Below are 21383 nucleotides of genomic sequence, written 5' to 3'. Positions count from 1 at the left end.
CTTTTACGTAGAGACTGTCCAGTTTGACCAATGTACATGGCAGAGGGGCATTGCTGGCACATGATGGCATAAATCCCTCAGGATCAGCCAGTGGGAGCTTGCTCTGATGATGTAATGCTTGGAACCTTGTGTCTACCCTAGAGCTTGATTGGGTGGGATTCTGCAGGAAAGCCAGTCTGAAGTGACCTTGCATGTTTTGAGAATATTTCACCTCTCCTGCTGGTGTGGTTTGAATTAACCAATGACCACTTGAGGCTACGTCAGCTTACGGGTCATGGTTGTATCTGGGGTGAAACAAATTCCAGGGTGGAAAACGGACGAGTGTAAGAGCCCAGGAAATGATTATTACCAAATGAACAGGAAGAAAGCCTGGTGGTGGTGGTGATGATGATGATTACACCAACATGTGAAATTAAATATTTATTTTTCCCCTTTTCCCTTCCCCCAAATTAATTCCATCCTGGAAGCATCTTTACACCCTAGGGAAGGGTCTTGTGCCAGGAACCAGAATAATGTGGTGTGCTAAAACTGAATTTTGAGTGCTTTTTCCTCCCAATTCAGCTGTGTTGCAAAGAGTGGTGGTGCTGGGCGACTGAGTCCATTTTTTTGAGCCACTTGTGAGAATGACCTGTGGCTGTGGTTTTAAAATTGCCAACATTTGAGTAGCACTTCAGGCTCTGCATAATTTAGGAATTTCTATAGCAACCATTGCTCTGCTGTCCGGATATAGCCACTGAGAAGAGATGAAACTAGAACTAGATTCCTGTGCCCACCTGGAATGGAATCTGGATTCATTGGTAGGAGATAGAACCGGAACTGGATTCCTGTACATGCCTGAAAAGGAGTGCAGGGTCCTGATTCTCAATTCCAATTGGTGCAGGAAGTGGGGGAGGAGCAAATGTTGCTTTATGCCACCTTTGTCTTCCTAAATTCTGAACCAGCCAAGATTCTACCAATTCTTAGGCATAAGTTAGGGAACCCAACGGGCTGCTCATGTCATGTCAGATAAGATTATGCTCTTTCTTGAACAGAAAGTGTTAATTTAAGGAAACAACTGCGACGGCAGTTAAAAACAGGCTTCCACATAACTTGAGTTCCAGCTTTGTCTCCCTTGTTTACCAGGGACCATATCCTATTTGAACTCTGTAACACAGAGAGGCACCTAGTGGCCTAATGATATAATGCAACTAAACGTATTACAGTTCCAGCAGCTGAGAAGAGCCAGCATGCAGTGGCATTACAGCTGTGCCCCATTGTCTCTCCCTTGCTCCTTGCAAGGGGGTGGCATAGATCTGGGGCCTGCAAGGTGGTGGCATAGATCCATTATGCCAGCTCTGTGCTGTCTGGGGAAGCTCCCACACACACTAGGTATATTCCCCAACGGCCAGATCCCCAGACTTTATGGGCCAGTGCAGCATAAAAGGGTCATAATGTGAGTCCCCGTTATGTCCTTGCTAATGAGTAACTCAGAACCACACTGACCACTCAGGAATCAGATGCCACGTTTAAGCACCAGCGTACCATGTCTCTTCTGCTGGGATCAGTTGCCCACCCCTGTGATGACGTGACATGGTGAGGGCTATATGGGGCTAGTAAAAGGAACCCCGAGAGACTGCTATGTCCCAGCTAACTGCAGTGCCCTCTAAGTGGCTGCTCCTTTGCTTAATCTGCAGACATTTTTCTTTTTGGAAGGAAGGGAGGGGTCAGTACTTCTCCATTATCCTGAGAATGAAAGAGGGTTAACACGTAATGGGCATTAGAGAACTCTGCCAGCTGCTTCATCTGTTGCTCATTCAATAATTCCCTTAATGTTTTGTCCTAATGGAGCAAATGATGGTTATTATTTTATTTTATCAAGATCACCTATTGCATAAAAAGGAGGAGAGGGAAAATGGCCAAGAATGGACATTGAGCTGTTAGCTGGCTCCCATTTATTTATTTTTTGCTCTTGGCATGCGAGATTTAGAGGACTGGCACAGTCAGCAAAATTGAGCTCGTATCGCTCCAGCTTTGTCTGTGGACTGCAGCAGCAATGGACCCTTTGTCTGGCTTATCTGGGTAGATTGTGAGCATTTTGGGGCAGGGACTGGCTTGAAGGGCTTGTCTATACAGGGAGATTTACCAGCAGGATTCCATTGCTATGGTTATACAGTATGATTAAACTGGTAAAATTCTGCCAATAAAAATTGCCCCATGCAGACATGGCTTCACTTTGTGCGTGTACAGCACACAGTGCAATGGGACCCTGATCTCAGTTGGCCCCTCTAGGCACTACTGTAATGTCAATAGCAATCCAGTCTTCTCTTGTCTTTTGTTAAGTCACACACTTAATTTCTCTAAGAGCCCCTGGGACAGTCTCCAAAGATTGAGTGCGCTAGTGCTCAAACCAGCCGGAAACGTCACTTGAGGAAGAGCTCAGTGTGAGCTCGAAAGCTTGTCTCTTTCACCAACAGATGTATTGGTCCAATGAAAGATATTACCTCCCCCACCTGGGCACTGAAAACTTTGCCAGTAGGCGCGTTTGCCCACAGTAAATCTGATCTCTGCTTTCAAAGACTACATGAAAATAAATATATAAAGATTATTAGTTTCCCTCGCTTTCAGATAACTGCTTCAAAGCTGGCTCCTCTTGGCCCTACCGTCCTGATTCAGCAAAACATTTAAAGCTTGCGCTTAACTTTAAGTGTGTGTTTTAAGTTCCCTTGAAGTCAATTGGAACTAAGCACAGGCTGAAGTGTTTTGTTGAAGGAGGCTGGACTTCAGCACATGCTTAAGGGCTTGGCTGAATTGAGGCCATAGTGTCTAACCAGCACCTACGGACTGCAGTCTTATCTGTCTTGGGCAGTGTTAAGATTGATCCATTGAGTGGGTGAGTTTGCATTGTCATCTGTCTGTTCTGTACCAGTCCTGTGGATTATAAGTACAGGATTTTGCTCCCCCGAGCCGACAGCTGGACTCTATTCACGAACATTCTGTTTCCTTTAAAAAAAAAAAAAAAAAAAAAAGCACCCCAAAATGATTTAATACTAAAATACATCAACATGATTTAAGGACTGTTTCAATTTTAGTTCTTTTTCAGTAACTTACTCTTGCGTTTGAATGAAAGCTCCCCATGAGGCAAAGCCAGGCTCTTGGGGGTTTTGTGATTTATATGCTACTTTCCATGTTTTGATGATCGCAGGCTCTCCTGGCTGAGGCAGGGTTGTGATACAGAGACTTTTCTTTATTTTCTTTTGCCAAGAATTCCTTCCATTTCAAATGAGCCAAGAAATCCCCCCTCCCCCCGCACAATTACTCTGGCATCTCTGAGGGTAAATGGGATTAGACGTATTTATTCGCATTTACAAAGCACCTACACAGCACTCTAGGTGCTGCACAAAAATGTACAGCTCCATAGAGCAAAGGACCCCAAATGGACAGTCGCATTAGCCCCCACCACAAATCCCTCTTAGATGGTTTTGTCTAAAAGATACATTCTAGTTCACATGGGAATTCATTCACTCCAAGTCATCACATTATACATAGCAGGTACGCACTAGCCTCGTTTTACAGATTGAGGGGGGAGGCGTAACAGCGAAGCGGCTTGCCCAAGATCAGACACTGAGTTAGTGACGGAGCTGGGAGCAGAACCCAGGAGTTCAGGGATCCAGCTCACTCTGCTACCCCACACTTCATCCAAACAGCTAAGTCAAGTGAAGAAATTCAAGGTCCATTCCAGTGGGGCCTGGAGGAAATCTTTAACCAGTCCCAACTCTGCTCCCATTGACCTTCTCCACAGAAAGGATAAGGGACCGACTACTACCAGTAGTTAAGGGAGTTCCCCTTTAGCTCAAGTAGCGGGTTGTCTCACTGGGATGGCAGGCAGTGTAATGTGTTAATGTCTGAAAGGATCATGATCTTGTGCTGTTGGCCCTGTCTTCCTTCAGCCCCCACTCCCCATTTCCTACACTCAGACATCCTGTGTCTATGTCAAGGGGTGGCTGGTCCCTGTGATTAACATAGGTCCAGCGCCTCTGTGCCAGAGCTGGTGCTCCCACCTGAGCCAGTTAAGAAGGTGGGGCCGGGCACCTGGGCTATAAAGGGTCGGGGGAATTTCAGTGGTGACAGAGCTAGAAGGGGAACTACGGACAGAAATGAGAGGGAGTGAGGGTCTCCTGCCATGGTCCCCGAGGAAGAGAGTTGGGGCTGGGTAAGAAGTCCCAGCTGAAAGGTTTGCTTTTCCTTTGGGAGAAGGCAAAGGCGAAAGGCCAGACCCTGCTTCTCCTCTGGCTGCCCAGACGATGGGAAGGGGCAGCACCTCAGGGAGGAGGGTGTGTGCCCAGCTTAAAGCTAGGCGGAAGATTATTGTTGTGTTTTTTTGGAACATTGTGTTAATAAGAAACCAGGTGCTAAGAAGGGGTGTGAGCAGATGAGAGAGACTGTGGCGTGTGTTTAAGCAGCCCTGAGGAAAGGGAAAATGGGCTGCAGAGGCACCCTGGTCACAAGGAGGCGCTCGGATGGTGGCCACTGTTCCAGTCGCACTGGACTGTAAGATCTGGGTCTGTATTCTGGGGCACCAAAGTACCCCACTCTGAGTAGTTATATAGAGTGGGATTTTGTAAAGCGCTCCGTCGTGGCCTGCCTCACCGTTGGCTTCAGTGGAAGCAGAATGAGGCCAAGCCTGAGCCCTTCTGAAATGCAGTCTGGAAAGCAGGCGATCAGTGCTAAATATTACCTCGTAGTGAGAGCGGGAGACCAGGTGTCAGGAGACTTGGATTTTATCCCTGTCTCTGCTATCGACTCACTGTGTGATCGTAGGCAGGTTGCTGCACCTCTTCCTGCTGCCATTTCCCCAGCTCTCCAGTGGATAGACCCACCTCTGGAAAGTGCCCAGCTGAGCTGCACGGTAGAACTGCTGCGTACGATTGTTACTTATTAGGGAGCTATATCCCACAGCGCTGATTTCCTGACGGTGCTCTGCCTCTTCCGTCTTCTCCAGTCCCGTTTCCATTACACAGGCTTGTTTGAAGGACTAAAACAATAGCGGCTGTCATTATCACATGCATTATTCAGACTGTTGCCTCTGCCAGGAACAGTGGGGTCTCCGTGGAAATGTAGAGCCCAGTTTTTCCCTGGCCTAAGAAGACACAATTACCATTGAAGGGAACTCCCAGTGGATGCTGCTCCTGCTTATTCCAGGTGTGATTTTGGCCCCAAGGGCAGATCTTCAGCTGGTGTATATTGTCATTGCCCGATTGAATGGAGCTATGATGATTTAGACCATCTGAGGAACTGGCCTATGTTTTAAATGGGCACTGTCTGTGCCGGTAGGCTCAGTTTTCCCCATCTGCTTTACCTTCCCTTTGCAAAGTGCTTGGAGATCCCAGTCTGATAACGAGAGGAGATCTGCTGAGGTCGCTTCGGGGCGTGGCATAGTAGGATTTCCCTGTGCTCCATCCCTGCACCTTGAGGGGAACATACAGCAGGACAGCGTCTAGAGCCTGGTGGGGCAGAGTCCCAAGCCTGGCGCCCGTGTTTATAGTTGGAGGGCTGCCTGCTGGGGAAGGAATTTGGCATTTTTAAGGCACCATTACGCTGCGTTTGGAAACGTGACAGCTCCCGGCAGCCGCAGGGCTTGTAAGAAAGCCAGGGCTTCGATTTTTTTTTTTTTATACCTGACCTTTTAAGAGTATAAGACCCCGAACTATAGTGTCAGCAGCAGGCGTGACTTTCAGCCTGGCCTGGAGTCAGACTAGTGGGTGAGAGGGGAAAGTCGTCCAGTCCCCTTTGCCGTTCCCCCTTGGCCATGCGTTCCCTGCCGCGCTGGCCATCCAGCTGGAATGGAAGCCACTGATCTCCTTGTCCGTGTAGCTCTGCCTCCTGGCGGCCGGCTGCAGTTCTGCTGCCTGCAGCCGTGGCTCTGAGCCCTGCTTCTGTTCCCTTCCCTAGGGGGGGATGATTGCCCTGCTGCTCTCCATCCTGTGCCTGGTGATGATCCTCTACACCCGCCGGCGTTGGTGCAAGCGACGCCGGGTGCCGCAGCCCCAGAAAAGTGCCAGCGCGGAGGCGGCCAACGAAATCCACTACATCCCCTCAGTCCTGATCGGGGGTCACGGGCGGGAGAGCCTGCGCAACGCCCGAGTGCAAGGCCACAACTCCGGCGGCACGCTGAGCATCCGTGAGACCCCCATCCTGGACGGCTATGAGTACGACATCACGGACCTACGTCACCACCTGCAGCGCGAGTGCATGAACGGCGGCGAGGACTTCGCCAGCCAGGTCACCAGGACGCTGGATTCGCTGCAGGGCTGCAATGAGAAGTCTGGCATGGATCTCACGCCAGGTTGGGGGTCGAAAGGTTTACCCTCCATGTGCTTTGTTCTTCCTGTTTGCGTGGGCCCAGCTGAGTACTGAAACCAAGTCCTCTCCCTGTGTGTATTGCTGGGCATTGGGCTACAGTGGAATACATATACACAGAATACCCCTTTCCCCGTGCAAGTTTGATTTGATCCCAGAGCCGTGTGGGACAGCCTAATCTGGGGTTCCCTTAAGCATGGGATGGCAGTGAGTATGTTCCCCTGGGTATTCTCATAGCCATGGCTTGGGGCCTCCATGCAGCCAGATCTAGCAGCGCGTCTTCCACTGCATGTGATGTAGCAGAGATAAGAGGTGGTGCTGAAATGCAGAGCCTTGATTCCAGTACAAGAATCTCTGTGCCCGCATCTTTCTTCTCCCTGAACAGAGGCTTCAATAAGGGGTCAGATGGAAAGGGAAAAATGTGGTGGTATTCTGTCCCAGCTCTGTCCTCATCCCCAAGCTCCAGCCACAGTCCCAGGACCACTGGGTCCATTTAAAAAATGATCAGCAGTGAGATAGTTAACGTCGATGTTTAAAGTGTCATCAGTAGTCTTCAGTGTTAATACCACCTTGATGCAAATGGAGCTTCTCTTGGATCACAAGACCTAGTGACTACATAGTTGTCCTCTGATCACAGCCTGTAGCCACTTTGCAACCTGTAGGTGGAATCTAAACTGTATTCCTGGGAAGTCCAAGGATGAGATTTCCAAAGCTGCCTAAGGGATTTGCCTGCCCAGTTTGTGCAGTGAAATCTCTTATGCAGCTTTGAAAATTTTAACCCGAGCCCTTAGCCTGGTCAGAGAGGGGCCCAGTTAGGTCTCATCTACACTACAGCTTGTACAGTATTGTAACTGGGTCAGGGGTAACTATATTGTAAGGAGGGTCCCCTGACTCAGTTATTGCTGTAGTGCAGATGGGCCTGAATGCCTGTCTATTTGCAGACTCCTCAAGATGACGCTGAATGAATTGGGGCTTCTCCAACACCCAGCCTAAGAGGTAGTTTATCTCATGGGGCGAGTTTTAACCTTCCTCCTTGTCATCCCTGGCTCTTCCCAAGTGATTACTTCCCTTCCTCCACGCTACAGGCCAGATAAGGAGTTTCTCCCTGCTTGTTGGATCTCACCCTGGTAGCAATGCATTGGCAGGGCTGGTGGAGCTGCAATAGGTGGGCATGCTGCTGCTTGGAATGGACAGGGTTCTCCAGAGCCTGGTTTGAACCAATTTTGTCATCCCATGCACCTTTGGAGTGGAAGAAACCTGTTCCAGCCCCTGTTCCCTTGTCCCCCATAGGGACCCTGGTCAATTTCGCTGGCCGGGCCACCATCCAAGGTGTTGCTAGAGCTCTCGCCCAGATGCTGGGAAAGGAATTGGATCCTGAGAAATGAATTCTCTCTTTCTCTCTCCCTCTTTTTTTGTCTTTTCTCTGAAAGTTTTTGCCTTAAATTCTTCCTGCTCAGGAAGCGACAATGCCAAGCTGTCCTTGATGAACAAGTACAAGGATAACATCATCGCTACCAGCCCCGTGGACTCCAACCACCAGCAGGCTACCCTGTTGTCTCATACCTCCAGTAGCCAGCGGAAGCGGATCAATAACAAAGCGCGAGGTACCCTGTGGCTCCCCGGGGCTGGGGGCGGCAGTGGGGAGTTCTGTTCACTGGTGGAGCTCAGGCCTTGTCTGCATCGGGGATTTTGCCTTCCCACCCCATCTGGCGCGTGCAGGCAAAGCCACAGTCCCCCAGTTTCCGGCTGTACCAGTACAAATACCAGCATTGTCCATCTACAACAGAGGACTGCAAACAGGGCAGGTCCCCAAGGCATAGTTCATGATTTTCCTCTGTGTGGGAGAAGGGAGCACTTTGTGTTACCCATAGCAACACCCTCTGACCACTTAAGAGCCAGCATTGGTGATAGCAGTGGGCAGAGCTCAAAAGATCCTGAGGTTGGGTCACCTGGACAGGTGTCTGTGCCTCTGTTTCCCCTCCCAGCCCTTGTCTATTTAGATGGTAAGCTCCTCAGGGCAAGAGGAGTGCATTTGTACAGCACCTGGCGCAACGAGGCCCTGATCTCTGGCACTTCTGGCAGTGCAAGTACCAACAGCAATGAGAGAAGGCAGGTGGCTATGATGGGGGCAGAGGTCGGGGAAAAAGTGCGACTGTTGGAAGTGATTCTGTCATCTGTTAATTGTAGCTGGCTCAGCATTTCTGAACCCCGAAGGAGATTCTGGGACAGAGGCTGACAACGACCCCCAGCTGACGTTTTATACTGACCCATCTCGGAGCAGGCGGCGCAGCAGAGGTATGCATGTAGGTGGGTGGGTGGGTGTGTAGGTGGGGGGAGAATGTAGGTTGGGAATCGAAAGCAGATGTTCCTGCAGGGGCTGGACCCGGGTTGTGTCTACGTGTGTTTTCCAATAGCAGGACTATATCCAATGTGAAGATGAGAAGAGATGGAGAGTTAGGTAAGTGCTCAGGGACAAATCCTGATCCCTTTGAAGTCACTAGTAAAGCTCTTATTGACTTCTTCGGGGCCAGGATTAGGCCGTCAGTCCAGCTGTCTGGTTGCAATACCCCTATTCCAGTAGTCTTATAGTTCCATCTCCTTCCAGATATGTAACCCAGACTGGGAGGGCATCCTCTTTGTGGGGACGTCCGAGTTCTGTTTTGTCTCATCAGGCTTCCTCAAATGGCTGTGTGCTGCAAAAGTGCAACGTTGTAGGTTCTACATGAACACTGGCTATGGGCATGATTTTCCATTGAATAGTTGGTGTGATGGCGGTCAGAACTGATACTCAAACTAGAATCAGGAAGTGCTGATTTCTAGTCCCTAGCCAATCCGCTGGCCGCATGGAGCTGTTTGGGAGATCTTTGCAACTGAGGATGAAATAGATTCAAATTTTGCTGCTGGCATCTCCCAGGATTTGTTGTATATTAATGAGTAACAGGCTTCAAAGCCTGGCTTGTTAGCCCCTGTGCCTCCCTGTTCGGTGTCTTACTGCTATTATTTTAATAAAACCGTCTCCCGCACAAAAGGGAAACCAGATGGAAAGATTCTATAAATACACTGTACCTCACCAGCGATGGGCTGTATACAAACATAGAGAAGGCAGCTGTGCCCGACTTAAAAGAAGGAAGAGAAATGATTATAAAAACCAACCCTTCTATATCAAAGTAAAACAAGGCTGTACTGTTAACCAATAACATTGTCCCTAGCTAAAATGATGGACTAGTTTTCTCTTACCATCAGCTTCTTTCTTGGGAACTGTAGATTCTCTTCTGCATCCCCCAATGCACCCTTTATAGCCTCGGCAGTGATGCTCACAGCTTGGCCTGCTGTTCTCTCCTCGGGACACCTGAACTTTTATTCTATTGTGTCGGTTCTTAGACTGCATCCAACAATGTGACTAACATCTGTCATGTGGTGTTTGTTCTCTCATCCCCTCCCCAGTGGGAGAGGTGTGCAGCGGACACTCCTTGGTTTGGGGAGGTGGTTGCTTTTGGGGGGTTTTTATACACGTTTCTCCGTGTTTGTCCTAGAGAAGATAGGCAAAGAGTTGGAGTGGAAGGTGGGGAGGTTTGTGATGGTCCATAGTTCCTGGGGCGGTTCATTCTGCAGTCTCAGACTGGCGCCCAAGACTCTTCTATCTGCTACACAGACATGCTTTACCCTTCTTGTAGGGCCTTCCGGCGTGCCTGAGGAATAGAGTTGTAGACCACAGTCTGCATCCCTGAGCTTTAGCTGTCCTTTAGCTGTCGTGTGCCCAGATCAGTCCCTTGGAGATAAGGACAGGGACCTTGAGCTTGACTTGCTATTTTCTGGTAAACCAGTGTAGAGAGTAGAGGACAGCTTTGATGTGCTCGTGATAGCTTGTGTTTCTGAAGATGAGGAGATGCGCTACGGTGTCTTTACTAGGTGGAGCTTCGTTAAAGTGCCGCAGGCTTCATGCCCAAGTATATCGCAGTGCTGTAGTCATGCCAAGAGGTAATGAGGGTGTGAATAGCATGTCATTGTCTGCCAGGATGGGATGGAGTCTCCTAGCCAACTGGAAATGGAGGAAGCATTATTCATGGATGCTGCTGTGTGATTGCTTAGCATCGGCGAGGAATCCAGGAGCTCTCCAACTCTAGTGACTGAACTGACCAATTGTGGATGTGTACCTTGAACCAAAGGAGACAGCACCGTGGCTGTGAACTCTACATAATGCTCTCCTCTTCCCTCTTCTGGCTTGCTCGGGTGCATCTTCAGCCAGCTGTTCTTCACCTACGAGCTGATCTCATCCAAGCACTGGGCCATATTGATGGTAGCAGTGTGGTCATGTGTGGCGAAGGGTAAGTAGAGCTGTGAGTCATCTGCATATTGCTGGCACTTGCGTCCATGTCATCTGACCAGTTCACCTAGTGGTTGCATGTAAAGGCCCAGAGGTCCTGGTGGAACTTCACAAGCAAGCAGTTTGGTGGTGGAGGCATGCCAGAGTCTTCGGGCAGCTGTCTGAGGTAGGAGCAGAAGCAGGCTGGAGTAGGGGCATGGAAACAGGCCTGGGTAGAGCAGAAGCCAAGCGCTGAAGCAGGGACAGTCTGTTGAAACTACCAGCGGTGGGAATGCTTCTGGCCAGGTAGTGACGTCAAGCAGACTGGAGAGCCTGCTTCCTTTAGGAGCTTGTATACCTGCCTTGGGGTCACCTGGGTGGGTCCTTGCTTGTGGATTGGCTGAACCCTTGTTGAATGGAATGGAGCCCATCCCAGGACCTGCAGGTAGTTGTCTCTAATGACTCATCTCACTTTCTGGCTTAGGGGGTGACACCCCAGGTTTAAACAGACTCAGGCTTACAAGTATCACAAGGTGCAGTTCCCCATCATGTCTCGCTGGGTGCCTCCCTCCAGAAAGGACCCAGAGCATCCTAGTGCATTACTCTGGAACCCTGCCACACCTCTCAGGCAGGACAGCAGAATCTCGTGGTCCACATGTCAAATGCTGTGGAGAGGTCCCAGGAGGATGAGAATGGATGTCTGCCCTCTATCCATTGACGGCAGGAGATCTTCCATCAGTGCTGCTAAAGTGGCTTCAGTTCCATGTCCTGGCCTGAATCCAGATTGTGCTGGGTCTAGAAGATTAAATTACCTAGTAGTCGGCCTTCTGCTACCTTCTCTATGAGCTAGCTCAGGAACGGGAGGTCTGATGCTGGGTAGTAGTTGACTTGGACTAAAGTGTCCAGGGTGGATTGGTCGGGCTACTGCATGTTTGAAGGAGGAAGGGAAAATTCCTTTTCTGCATGAGGCATTGACGGTTTCAGTCAGGACTGGTGCCGTTTGCTTCTGACTGTTTCACAAGCCAGGACGGGGATGGGCGAGATTCACAAGTTTTGGGTTAGGAAGCTCTGGAGACCTGAAAGGAGTCTCCAGAGCTTCCTGATGAGAGAATGTGCTGAAGTCTGGGAATGCAGGAGTGCTGTTTGTTGATGGGTATTTTCTCCTTATCTTCCTTTCGCTGAATACACAGGCAAATATCTCTGACTGTTTCTAAAGTCATGGCATTTCCCTCTTCTTTTATTTTCTTCTTGGGATAACTGAACTTGTGAAATGAGCACACAGCCTTTCAGTCCACTCACTGGATGAGCCTAAGACTTCACTTCCATTGCAAGCAAATCCCCGTCTAGGCTCTGTTAATTAACTGATTTCTCTTTCCCCCTTGGAAAAGTTCTAAACTAAAACTTCCATAAGATACCTTGGTGATGGACGTGGAGGCCACTAGCATACCCTGGCATGTGCCTGGTCAGCTTCACCGTATTCACCACCGGATTGTAGCAATTTAAGATGCAGCAGGTCAAATTCAGAGCAGGAATCATTTGAGGCAGGTCCCTTTGATAAGGGGCCCCACACAGGCTGCCTCAGTCTTTCACCTTTCTGAGACAGGTGAACTCAGCACAAGTTTTCTCAGAGCATGAGTCCTTCAGATGAGAGATTAAAAGCCTTGGATGTTAAAGATCTCGTGGCACCTATTCATGGCGAACTGAATCCAAGAAAATTACCAGCAAGAAAAACCAATGGAATACTCTACTTCTCTTCTTTTTACTGAATACTCAGCCATGTATCTCTGACCTGCTGGAAAAAGAAGCCATTTACAGTGGTCTTTTAGAACGCATTGATGCGCACAACAGTGTTGTGAAAGGACCTGAACTGTTACATGTGCAGTAACATACAGACAGCTGACGAAGTGAAGAATGATCCTCCATAAAAACATAATGGGCCAAAGTCTCCTCTTCGACGTGTATAAATCCAAAGTGGCTCCATTGAATGACCTCACGGGAGTTGCTCTGGATTTCCGGTCAGGAGGATGAGAGCAGAATTTGGACCAGTGTGTTTTTCAGAAGAGTGTGTGTGGGAGGGAAAGACTGATCTCCCAAAACATCTGCTCCCCTCACTGTAGGGCAGTGTGCTGGTTGTCCAGCTTCCTGCTGTGCTGCCTACCCGAAGTGGCTGCATTTCAGGGATCAAATAATTGTCTATGGTGTAGTTTGTGAAGTACGTTGGGGTGAGAGGCGCTATATACACCTAAGACCTCATTCTGTATTGTGACGCCAAACCAGCTGGTTCCTCTAGCCACATGGGTCCTGTGACTCTTAGCAAAACGGCATCTTTTGAGCCCTATGTGCTTGCAGCCCTTAGGACCGCTCGCACAGCTCTGAAAGATTCTGAAAACTGTGAAGCCTCAGGCTGTTAAAGCTTCAGGTTTGATAGTGCTAGTGTTCTCGTGGCCCAGAGTTGCCTCTTCCCCTGCCAGGGCATTGTGCCAACTGTCAGAGAGATGATAGGTCAGAAGCTGCAGGATGCCTGACGCTGCGGGGGCGGACAGAGGCTGCCGCTTCTGAGCGGATGTTTGAGATAGGGACAGATCGACCAGCCTTCCAGGCACTCTGTGGAGTGCCGTTCATTACCTGTGGGAACTGGAGTCTGCACATGTATGGGCCAATAACCAAAAACTTGGCTGCTTGTGGAAGCAGTTCCAGGACACAGCACTTTGATATCAGCAAAGCTGCCCTCCCCCATCACCCCAAACAAGACAGGGACTAACGCAAACTCTGTGGGTTGTGATCCCTTTGATCCTCTAAGTGGTGAGGGTGGTTGAGAGGTGAGGGTTTCCTTGGGAAGATGAACCCTTCTGGTATTCTCTGCTCTGTTTGATCAAGAGGTGGGAGTGGGGGAGCTAGGGAGCTCCTTGGATTGTGTTCTAGAAGTGGCAGCTGGTGCTGTGGCTCTGATGTCTCTGCCGTCAGTCTCTTTGTTCGCTGCTGTTCCAGTTGGCTCGCCGAGAAGTCCCGTCAACAAGACCACGCTGACCCTGATCAGTGTCACCAGCTGCGTGATCAGCCTGGTGTGCTCGTCCCACATGAGCTGCCCGCTCATCGTCAAGATCACCCTGCACGTCCCGGAGCACCTCATTGCCGACGGTGAGCATGCCCCCGCCCCCGCCCCCACCTCTGCCCGCACAGCTCTGCCCTCTGACCCTCAGGCAGGGGGAGCTGGCCAGGGGAAATGCCAATCTGGCTGGGTATGGAGCTGCCCACCCTTGGCGTCACGACGGGTGGACGGTACATCATGCTGCCGAATGTCATCACGTCAGGACTAGGGTTGCCAACTTTGGTTGGATGAATTCCTGGAGATTTCATCATATTACATAAAGATTAATCTGTAAATTAAAGATTAATTCTTGGAGACTCCATGACAATCCTGGAGGGTTGGTAACCTTCAGGACTCATCGTGAAGCTAATGGCCGAGGAGAGCCTGCTCTTTGGGAACCAGGTCCGAAATCATGGGCCACCACAGGGGGAAGGGCCGGGCCAGGCCAGGGGAGCCCCTGTTCTGGGACATCATCCTCCGAGCACAGAGCTGCGTGTGTGGGGAAGGCTATTCCAGTTATAATTGAAACTGGCCTGTGGGGTGCCTATAACTGGCTTGCAGGAAGCTTGGGGTCTGAAACTAGTTTGCGGGGAGTTCTGTGTTGCAGGCTTCCCGACTGGTGTTTCTCTTGCAGGGAGCCGCTTTATCCTGCTGGAGGGCAGCCAGCTGGATGCCAGTGACTGGCTAAACCCTGCCCAGGTCATCCTGTTCTCCCAACAGAACTCCAGCGGGCCCTGGGCACTGGACCTCTGTGCCCGACGGCTTCTTGACCCGTGTGAACACCAGTGTGATCCAGAAACCGGTAGGCAGGGTTGGCGGGGAGGCCAGGGTAACTTCCATCACCAGCAGCACAGGCTCCTGCTCGCTGATCTCTCCAGGTTCAGATGGGCCCCCTGGATTTACCAGCCGGTCCAAAGATTGGCTGCACAGGGGCAGACTCAGTCGTTATAGGCTGGTGGCCTGTGTGATAAGCATCCTGTGCCAGCAACATAGTCCATTTAGCCTGTTTGTTTTGTGGCTAACATGTTTGGCACAGACCTGGAGACTTTGCTGGGTCTTGGTGGCCCAGGTCAGAAAAGAGTTCGGTGATTTGCATATTTAAATTAGATCCCTGATTTTCCTTCTCCTCCACCCCCTAACTGATGATTTACTGCAAGGGGTCCCTTCTTTCCATCCCCTTCCCCAAAGTGCTTGTGAAGGAGTGGCTGAGATGGCACAGACCCAGGGGTAACTGCAATCTGAGGGAAATCCATGCATTCCCCAGGTGAGTTTTTCATGCCACATAATGGCAGTTGTATGGCTAAAGCCCCATGTAACGCTTTGAAACTCGGCACGCTATTTTCTTGTGCCCCCCCCCCCCAGAGAAATATAAGAACTGCAGCACTGATCAGCAGGGTGAGATAAGGATTGAATGGCAACCCTCACTCAGGGGCTATAGCTTGCCCTTGATCCTCCTCCGTTTCCTTACACCTATAACTGTAACTTGGCCACGCAGAGCTCTGATCTCAGGATGTCTAAAGGACGGGGAAGAATTTGGGTGTGGACGTGGTGGAAGTGCAGCATAGATGCAGTGGTCCCACCCGCAAAAACGGCGTGAAATAACCAGCGCGCGTCGTTTACTGTCTGCCAGCAGGCACAATGCCATTGCAGGGATACGGAGATACTGACCAAACTACCGCTGCGCAGGGGAACCCAGGGCATCTGTGGCTGCCTGTACTGAGACCCGCAGTGTCAAGGTTCCTCCCCCACTCTGAACTCTAGGGTACAGATGTGGGGACCTGCATGAAAAACCTCCTAAGCTTATCTTTACCAGCTTAGGTCAAAACTTCCCCAAGGTACAAAATATTCCACCCGTCGTCCTTGGATTGGCCGCTACCACCACCAAACTAATACTGGTTACTGGGGAAGAGCTGTTTGGACGCGTCTTTCCCCCCAAAATACTTCCCAAAACCCTGCACCCCACTTCCTGGACAAGGTTTGGTAAAAAGCCTCACCAATTTGCCTAGGTGACTACAGACCCAGACCCTTGGATCTTAAGAACAATGAACAATCCTCCCAACACTTGCACCCCCCCACCTTTCCTGGGAAATGTTGGATAAAAAGCCTCACCAATTTGCATAGGTGACCACAGACCCAAACCCTTGGATCTGAGAACAATGAAAAAGCATTCAGTTTTCTTACAAGAAGATTTTTAATAGAAATAGGAGTAAATAGAAATAAAGAAATCCCCCCTGTAAAATCAGGATGGTAGATATCTTACAGGGTAATTAGATTCAAAAACGTAGAGAGAACCCCTCTAGGCAAAACCTTAAGTTACAAAAAAGATACACAGACAGAAATAGTTATTCTATTCAGCACAATTCTTTTCTCAGCCATTTAAAGAAATCATAATCTAACACATACCTAGCTAGATTACTTACTACACGTTCTAAGACTCCATTCCTGGTCTATCCCCGGCAGAAACCAGCATATAGACAGACACACAGACCCTTTGTTTCTCTCCCTCCTCCCAGCTTTTGAAAGTATCTTGTCTCCTCATTGGTCATTTTGGTCAGGTGCCAGCGAGGTTACCTTTAGCTTCTTAACCCTTTACAGGTGAGAGGAGCTTTCCCCTGGCCAGGAGGGATTTCAAAGGGGTTTACCCTTCCCTTTATATTTATGACACGCAGCATGGAACCAACGTTGTGCTCAGTGCAGATCTCAGAATCTAATTGTAGAAAGGTAGGGCTGGAAGGGACCTCAGGAGGTCATATAGTCCATCCTGCTGGGCTGGACTAAGAATAGGATCATAGGTAGAGAACGCAGTCCCCGAGATAAGGTTACCAAATCTTTAAACTGGATCCAAAGAGGAGCAGGGCCCTGAGCCTGGTTGGGTGCTAGCGGTGAGTGCTTTGTCTGGGCATGAGCTGGAGTTTGCTCCTCTGCCGGGTCGCTGCTCCCTGGCTCCTGACTGTGATCCTGCTGCGGTGGTACTCTTTCCTGCCCCCCTCTCTCTGCATCTGCCAATGGCTACAGCTGGGTTAGGCTGGCATCGCTACATTGCTCTGGGCTATGGACTTTTCACACCTCTGAGTGCCATACGTGTCTTGACCTAAGTTTTTAAGTGTTGCCCAGGCTGTAGGTGCACCAAGGTGTTTATTCTTGCCACTGGTTTTGGGAAAGTGCTCTCCCCTGGTGAGGGACAGCTTCATTGCTGTGAAAACATCAATCCCTCTCCCCCCCATCATGTTTTGCCTGCACGTAATGAGCTTGGGAGTCTGTTGTCATTACTGAGCATCAGTATTCAATAGGGTCATTGTCTTTTTTTTAAAATCCTCTGTCTTACTGCACGCTGTGTGGCCCAAGCATGCATGCTGCCCCGTGACACTACTCTGTCGGATCTCTGCCCATAAAAAGCTAAGCTCACCTAGCTTTGCAGCTTCCAGCTTTGTCTCGGGGAAGCAGGCCTCCCTGCTGTCCCTGCAATTGCCTCTGTTCCTTGCTTTTCCCTCTAGCGAAATGATCAATCCTGGTGGGATTACTGGAATGTGTCTCCTTTCCCCTTGTGCCTCGGCTGGCTTCGTTCTCAAACATGGCTTCTCTGCCTTCGTTTTCCCTGTTGGGTGTCATCTGATTTACAGGTCACTGCCTTCCTTTCCTTGTCAGATCGAAATGGAACAGCATTTTACAGCAATTAGAGGCCAAACTCAGATCTCAGGGTCCAGATGTGGGTGTAAATCTGGAGTATCGCTACCATCTCGAGCAGACTTGCTGCAGATTTACACTGGGGTAAATTGAGTGAGTCTAGTTTTTCATCTGTAACGTGAGGTGATCTGCATCTCCTTGGTTACTGAACTGTATGTTTTGGCAGGAATGTTATCATGGGCCAGATCAATGTAAATGGGATTATGCTGACTTCAGCGGCACTGGACCCATTGACAGCAGCTGAACGCTTTCCCCTCCTGTTTCCTTCCAGTGAGTGTAGTGTGGATATGTAAGCGAGAGGGCACACAGTACTACGATGGAGAGCAGCTGAGCTATCTGCTCGGGGTGTGTTCCAGGATCACTCCATCCAGCCACATCTCTTCCTTCAGTTCGGAGTAGATGTAGTGCTGGGGCAAGCTGCCAAACTGGTTCCCCTGCAGATTTAGCCATGGACAAGATGGGCAGTGGAAGCATTAGTTCTCCAGCACTGTGACTCGCTCCCGGCCAGGGCGGATGGCAGTGCAGCCTCCATGCCTCGGCCTCTCTGAGAGGGGCCCGGGTAGAGCCGGCTGAGCACTGGCATGCTAGGAACTGGATTGTAACCACCAGCTTGTTTCGTGTAGGCAGCTGAAGAGCCATCAGCTAGTGTGGATTTCTGGTGCCTGGTGACCAGGAGTGGGCTTGAATCTGTGGTGTAGAGATGAAGGTCTCCGTTTTCCAGTATCAGTCCCGCCACCTGCAGTGTTGCTCTCTGATCACCTTTGCTACCCACAGCCTGCTTATTAACTCATTCCAAACACCGAACCACATTCTTCTCTCCTGTCCACTTGAGCTGCTGCAGTCAGGAGTATCCATGGGCAGAATTCACCTTCCTTCTATGATGATTTTGTCTTACCATGGCACTAGAGGTCCTAACCAAGGTCAGGGCCCCATTGTGCCAGGAGCTGTACAAACACATAATGGGAGCCAGTCCTGACCCCACCAGGCTTACTGTTTAAATAGATCTGAGAAAAGAAGCCTGATCTCCCCATTTCACAGTTTCAAGGTTGCACGGAGAGTCTGCGGCAGAGCCAGTCTCCTGAGTTGCAGTACAGTGTCTCAGCCACGTGATCCTTCCTTTCTGGGCCATAGGACACATTCGGCACTGCTGTCCACCCAGCACCACACCAGCAGGGCTGCACGGGCTTAAGTCATTGCAGAAGCTGGGACAGTCTCTTCCCTCTGGCCAGCATGTACCTACGCACAGTCTGTGTCGTCTTCTGTAATATCCACTTGCTCCCCTGCTGGGAGTCTGTGCTTGCTCCAGAATCAGTGTTCCATGTGTTCACAGCCATCTGTCACAGCAGATGCAGCCCCTGCATAGGGAGTCATCAGCTTCCTTGGGGTCGGGTCTTAAAAATTCAGCGTTCTTTCATCTGTGTTTTAAAGGCGTGTGGCCCTTTAAGAGCAGGAGGCTGTCCTGACGGACTCTAGTCTTTGGACCGTACGCTGCCCTGCTCTGTCACACATAGTCCAGTGATGCTGCACGCAGGGTATCCGTTAGCACGAAAGCTGGCTTTTTAAGAGCAGCAGGCTGCAAACAGATTGGGCTAGAGTAACCAGGCAAAATCTTTGCCCCAAGCTGAAAGAAACCTTTTTGGTGAGGTCTCTGCCATTCTGGGTTCTGTCCTGTAAAGGGGATGAAATTCCCACTCGCAGTCAGCCAGCATGAAGCTCATCCACCCCTCAGAGCTTAAGTGGTCTGGTGCATAGATCTTTTCTTGTGTAACCCACTATTTGGTGTGTATGTTCCCTTCTGCACCTGATCCACAGAGAATAGGATCTTTTACATCTTCTAGCTGCAGTGCTTTTTTTAGCTCATGCTTTAGCTCTGGAGGTCCCTGGTTCAATATCCAGGTACAACCATGATGGTGGGCATCATGCTGGACTTCTGCAGGAGTGAATTTCACCTAGGAGGTGGAAGTGCTGAAATAGCACGGGATAGAGCCTGTCCTTTTAGGGTTTCTGGCCTGATCAGAGGCAAGAAATACTGGAGAGCGCATGAGCAATATGGAATTTCAAGTCGTCTGTGCTTTGCTTCACTGTGACACCATTCATACGCTTCATTTTTACTTAAAAGCAAGGCCATTCCACAGGGAACAAAATAGTAACATTAAAGTTCAGTATTTAAATGTGTCCGAGTCAGGAAATTCAAATATTAATGGATGTAACTTGGCTTCCTAAAGATAGGTTAGGCAACTATGCCCAGCTCCTCAGAAGTATTTAGGTGCCTAACATCCATGGATTTCGCCTAAATACCTTTTAAAAATCTGGGCTCTAAATAGTAGCTTGTTTTTCAGAGAAACTGAGCAGCCCCAGATCCCCTGGAAGCCAATGGCTGCTACAGAAGCTGAACACCTTTCTAAATCAGCCTGCTTATTTGGGTGCCTACGTACGGGTTTAGGTGTATAACTTTAGACACCGATGCTTGAAAGTATTGGTCAAATATTCCCACAGCTACTGTGACACGGGTGCATAGGATATATCTTGTAAGGTGTACTGCACTAGCCTAAACAGTAATCCAAACCATGGTGGGACATATGTTGTTGTAATTTGACCAAGATAATTGTGCACTGGGGATGTTCGTTTTGAATTTTCCTGATGCTTGGGTGCTGAAATTCTCCATATTTACGTTGTTGCATGACAGTGCACTGAGTTTATAACACATAATAATGATTCTTAGCATTTTTTTTCTTTAAGGCCCTGATCTAGCAAAGCATTTATGCATGTCCTTTGCTTTCAGCACTTAAATATTCCCAGTGAAGCCCTTAAAGTTAAGCATGTGTTTAAGAGCTGTGCTGGACTGGGACCTAAAGCACTTTATAAATATTAACTAACCAAGAGCCAGATTCAGCCTACCCTTACGTGGCTGCACAGTGTGTGTGTGTGTGTGTGTGTGTGAAGGAAGAAAGGAGCGTTCCCCCCCTTGCACAGCCAATGTAATAAATGGCGTGAATTATACTCACCATACTCAAGGAAGTGCAAGGGCTGCTCCCTAATTATGGTCCTGGGGAATGCCCCAAAGAGGCCATCGAGGACAGGGAAGGGGGTGTGCTCTGAACTCTACTCTGAGCATGGGCTGGTTTTGTACAACCACCAGCTCCCAGCCTTTAGAGCAGGGGTTGGAGGCTGCCACTGACAGTTGTAGCAAGGTCTGGAGGGAGGAGAAGAGGAGACAGTATTTGGTGTGAGGGCTCACCTCCGCCACTGCCATGGCACCACCTGTAGATCTCCGGGAGGAAGGGAGTTAATGCAGTTACACAATCTGTGCACTTCAGCCTCTGGCACGTGGAGGTGGGATTTCCTGATGTAATAACCGTGCCTGTTGTGAGCCCCCCTGGAGCCCACAGACTCCCATTAGCAGGGTTCATTCGGAGCACAGGATCAGACCTTGGTCCATCTTGTCTAGTAGCCTGTCTCCAGCAGTGGCGAGTAGAATTCGTTCTCTTATTTTACCTTCCTCCATTCCTAGGTGAGTGCCTTTGCTATGAGGGTTACATGAAGGACCCGGTGCACAAGCATCTCTGCATCCGGAACGAGTGGGGCACAAACCAGGGGTAAGTCTGATGTCCACAAATAGCAAAAAATTCTCCTGACTTTATGAACGTTCCCTGTTGGGGCAACCCCATGGATGGGTGGTTGGTGGGATTGAGCCACGTGCCCCTGGATCTAAAAGCAAGAGTCTCTACTTCTTGAGCTAAAGGACCAGCAGGCTTGGGAGCAGTGGTAGATTTGTACGCTGCTTAATGGGATCCGGCCACTAGAGGCAGATAAAGAAACTTATTTGGTTAGCACGTTCCATGGTTCCTTTCATTTGGTCCAGACTTTTGGAAAGTGCATTTACAGGTTTACAACCATGAGAAATAGGCAGGATGGGCTTTATAAAGGACAAAACCTACCAGACAAACATGGTGGGTTTTTCTGAGTGAGTCA

At 49.6% G+C, this 21383-nt stretch overlaps 1 protein-coding gene across 1 annotated transcript in view; it reads left to right on the top strand.

Annotated features, from left to right (window-relative positions):
* ASTN1 (astrotactin 1) overlaps positions 1–21383 on the top strand; it is a 177039-nt gene that overhangs the window by 80921 nt on the left and 74735 nt on the right. Inside the window, exons 3-8 of the mRNA XM_077824003.1 lie at positions 5929–6322; positions 7794–7940; positions 8524–8631; positions 13628–13777; positions 14362–14529; positions 20923–21007. Of these exons, the coding sequence (XP_077680129.1) occupies positions 5929–6322; positions 7794–7940; positions 8524–8631; positions 13628–13777; positions 14362–14529; positions 20923–21007 (1052 nt within the window). The remainder of the gene's footprint in view (positions 1–5928; positions 6323–7793; positions 7941–8523; positions 8632–13627; positions 13778–14361; positions 14530–20922; positions 21008–21383) is intronic.

Source organism: Eretmochelys imbricata, chromosome 8, assembly GCF_965152235.1.
Source record: "Eretmochelys imbricata isolate rEreImb1 chromosome 8, rEreImb1.hap1, whole genome shotgun sequence".
Lineage (NCBI taxonomy): Eukaryota > Metazoa > Chordata > Testudines > Cheloniidae > Eretmochelys > Eretmochelys imbricata.
This window is presented reverse-complemented; position numbering and strand designations above follow the sequence as displayed.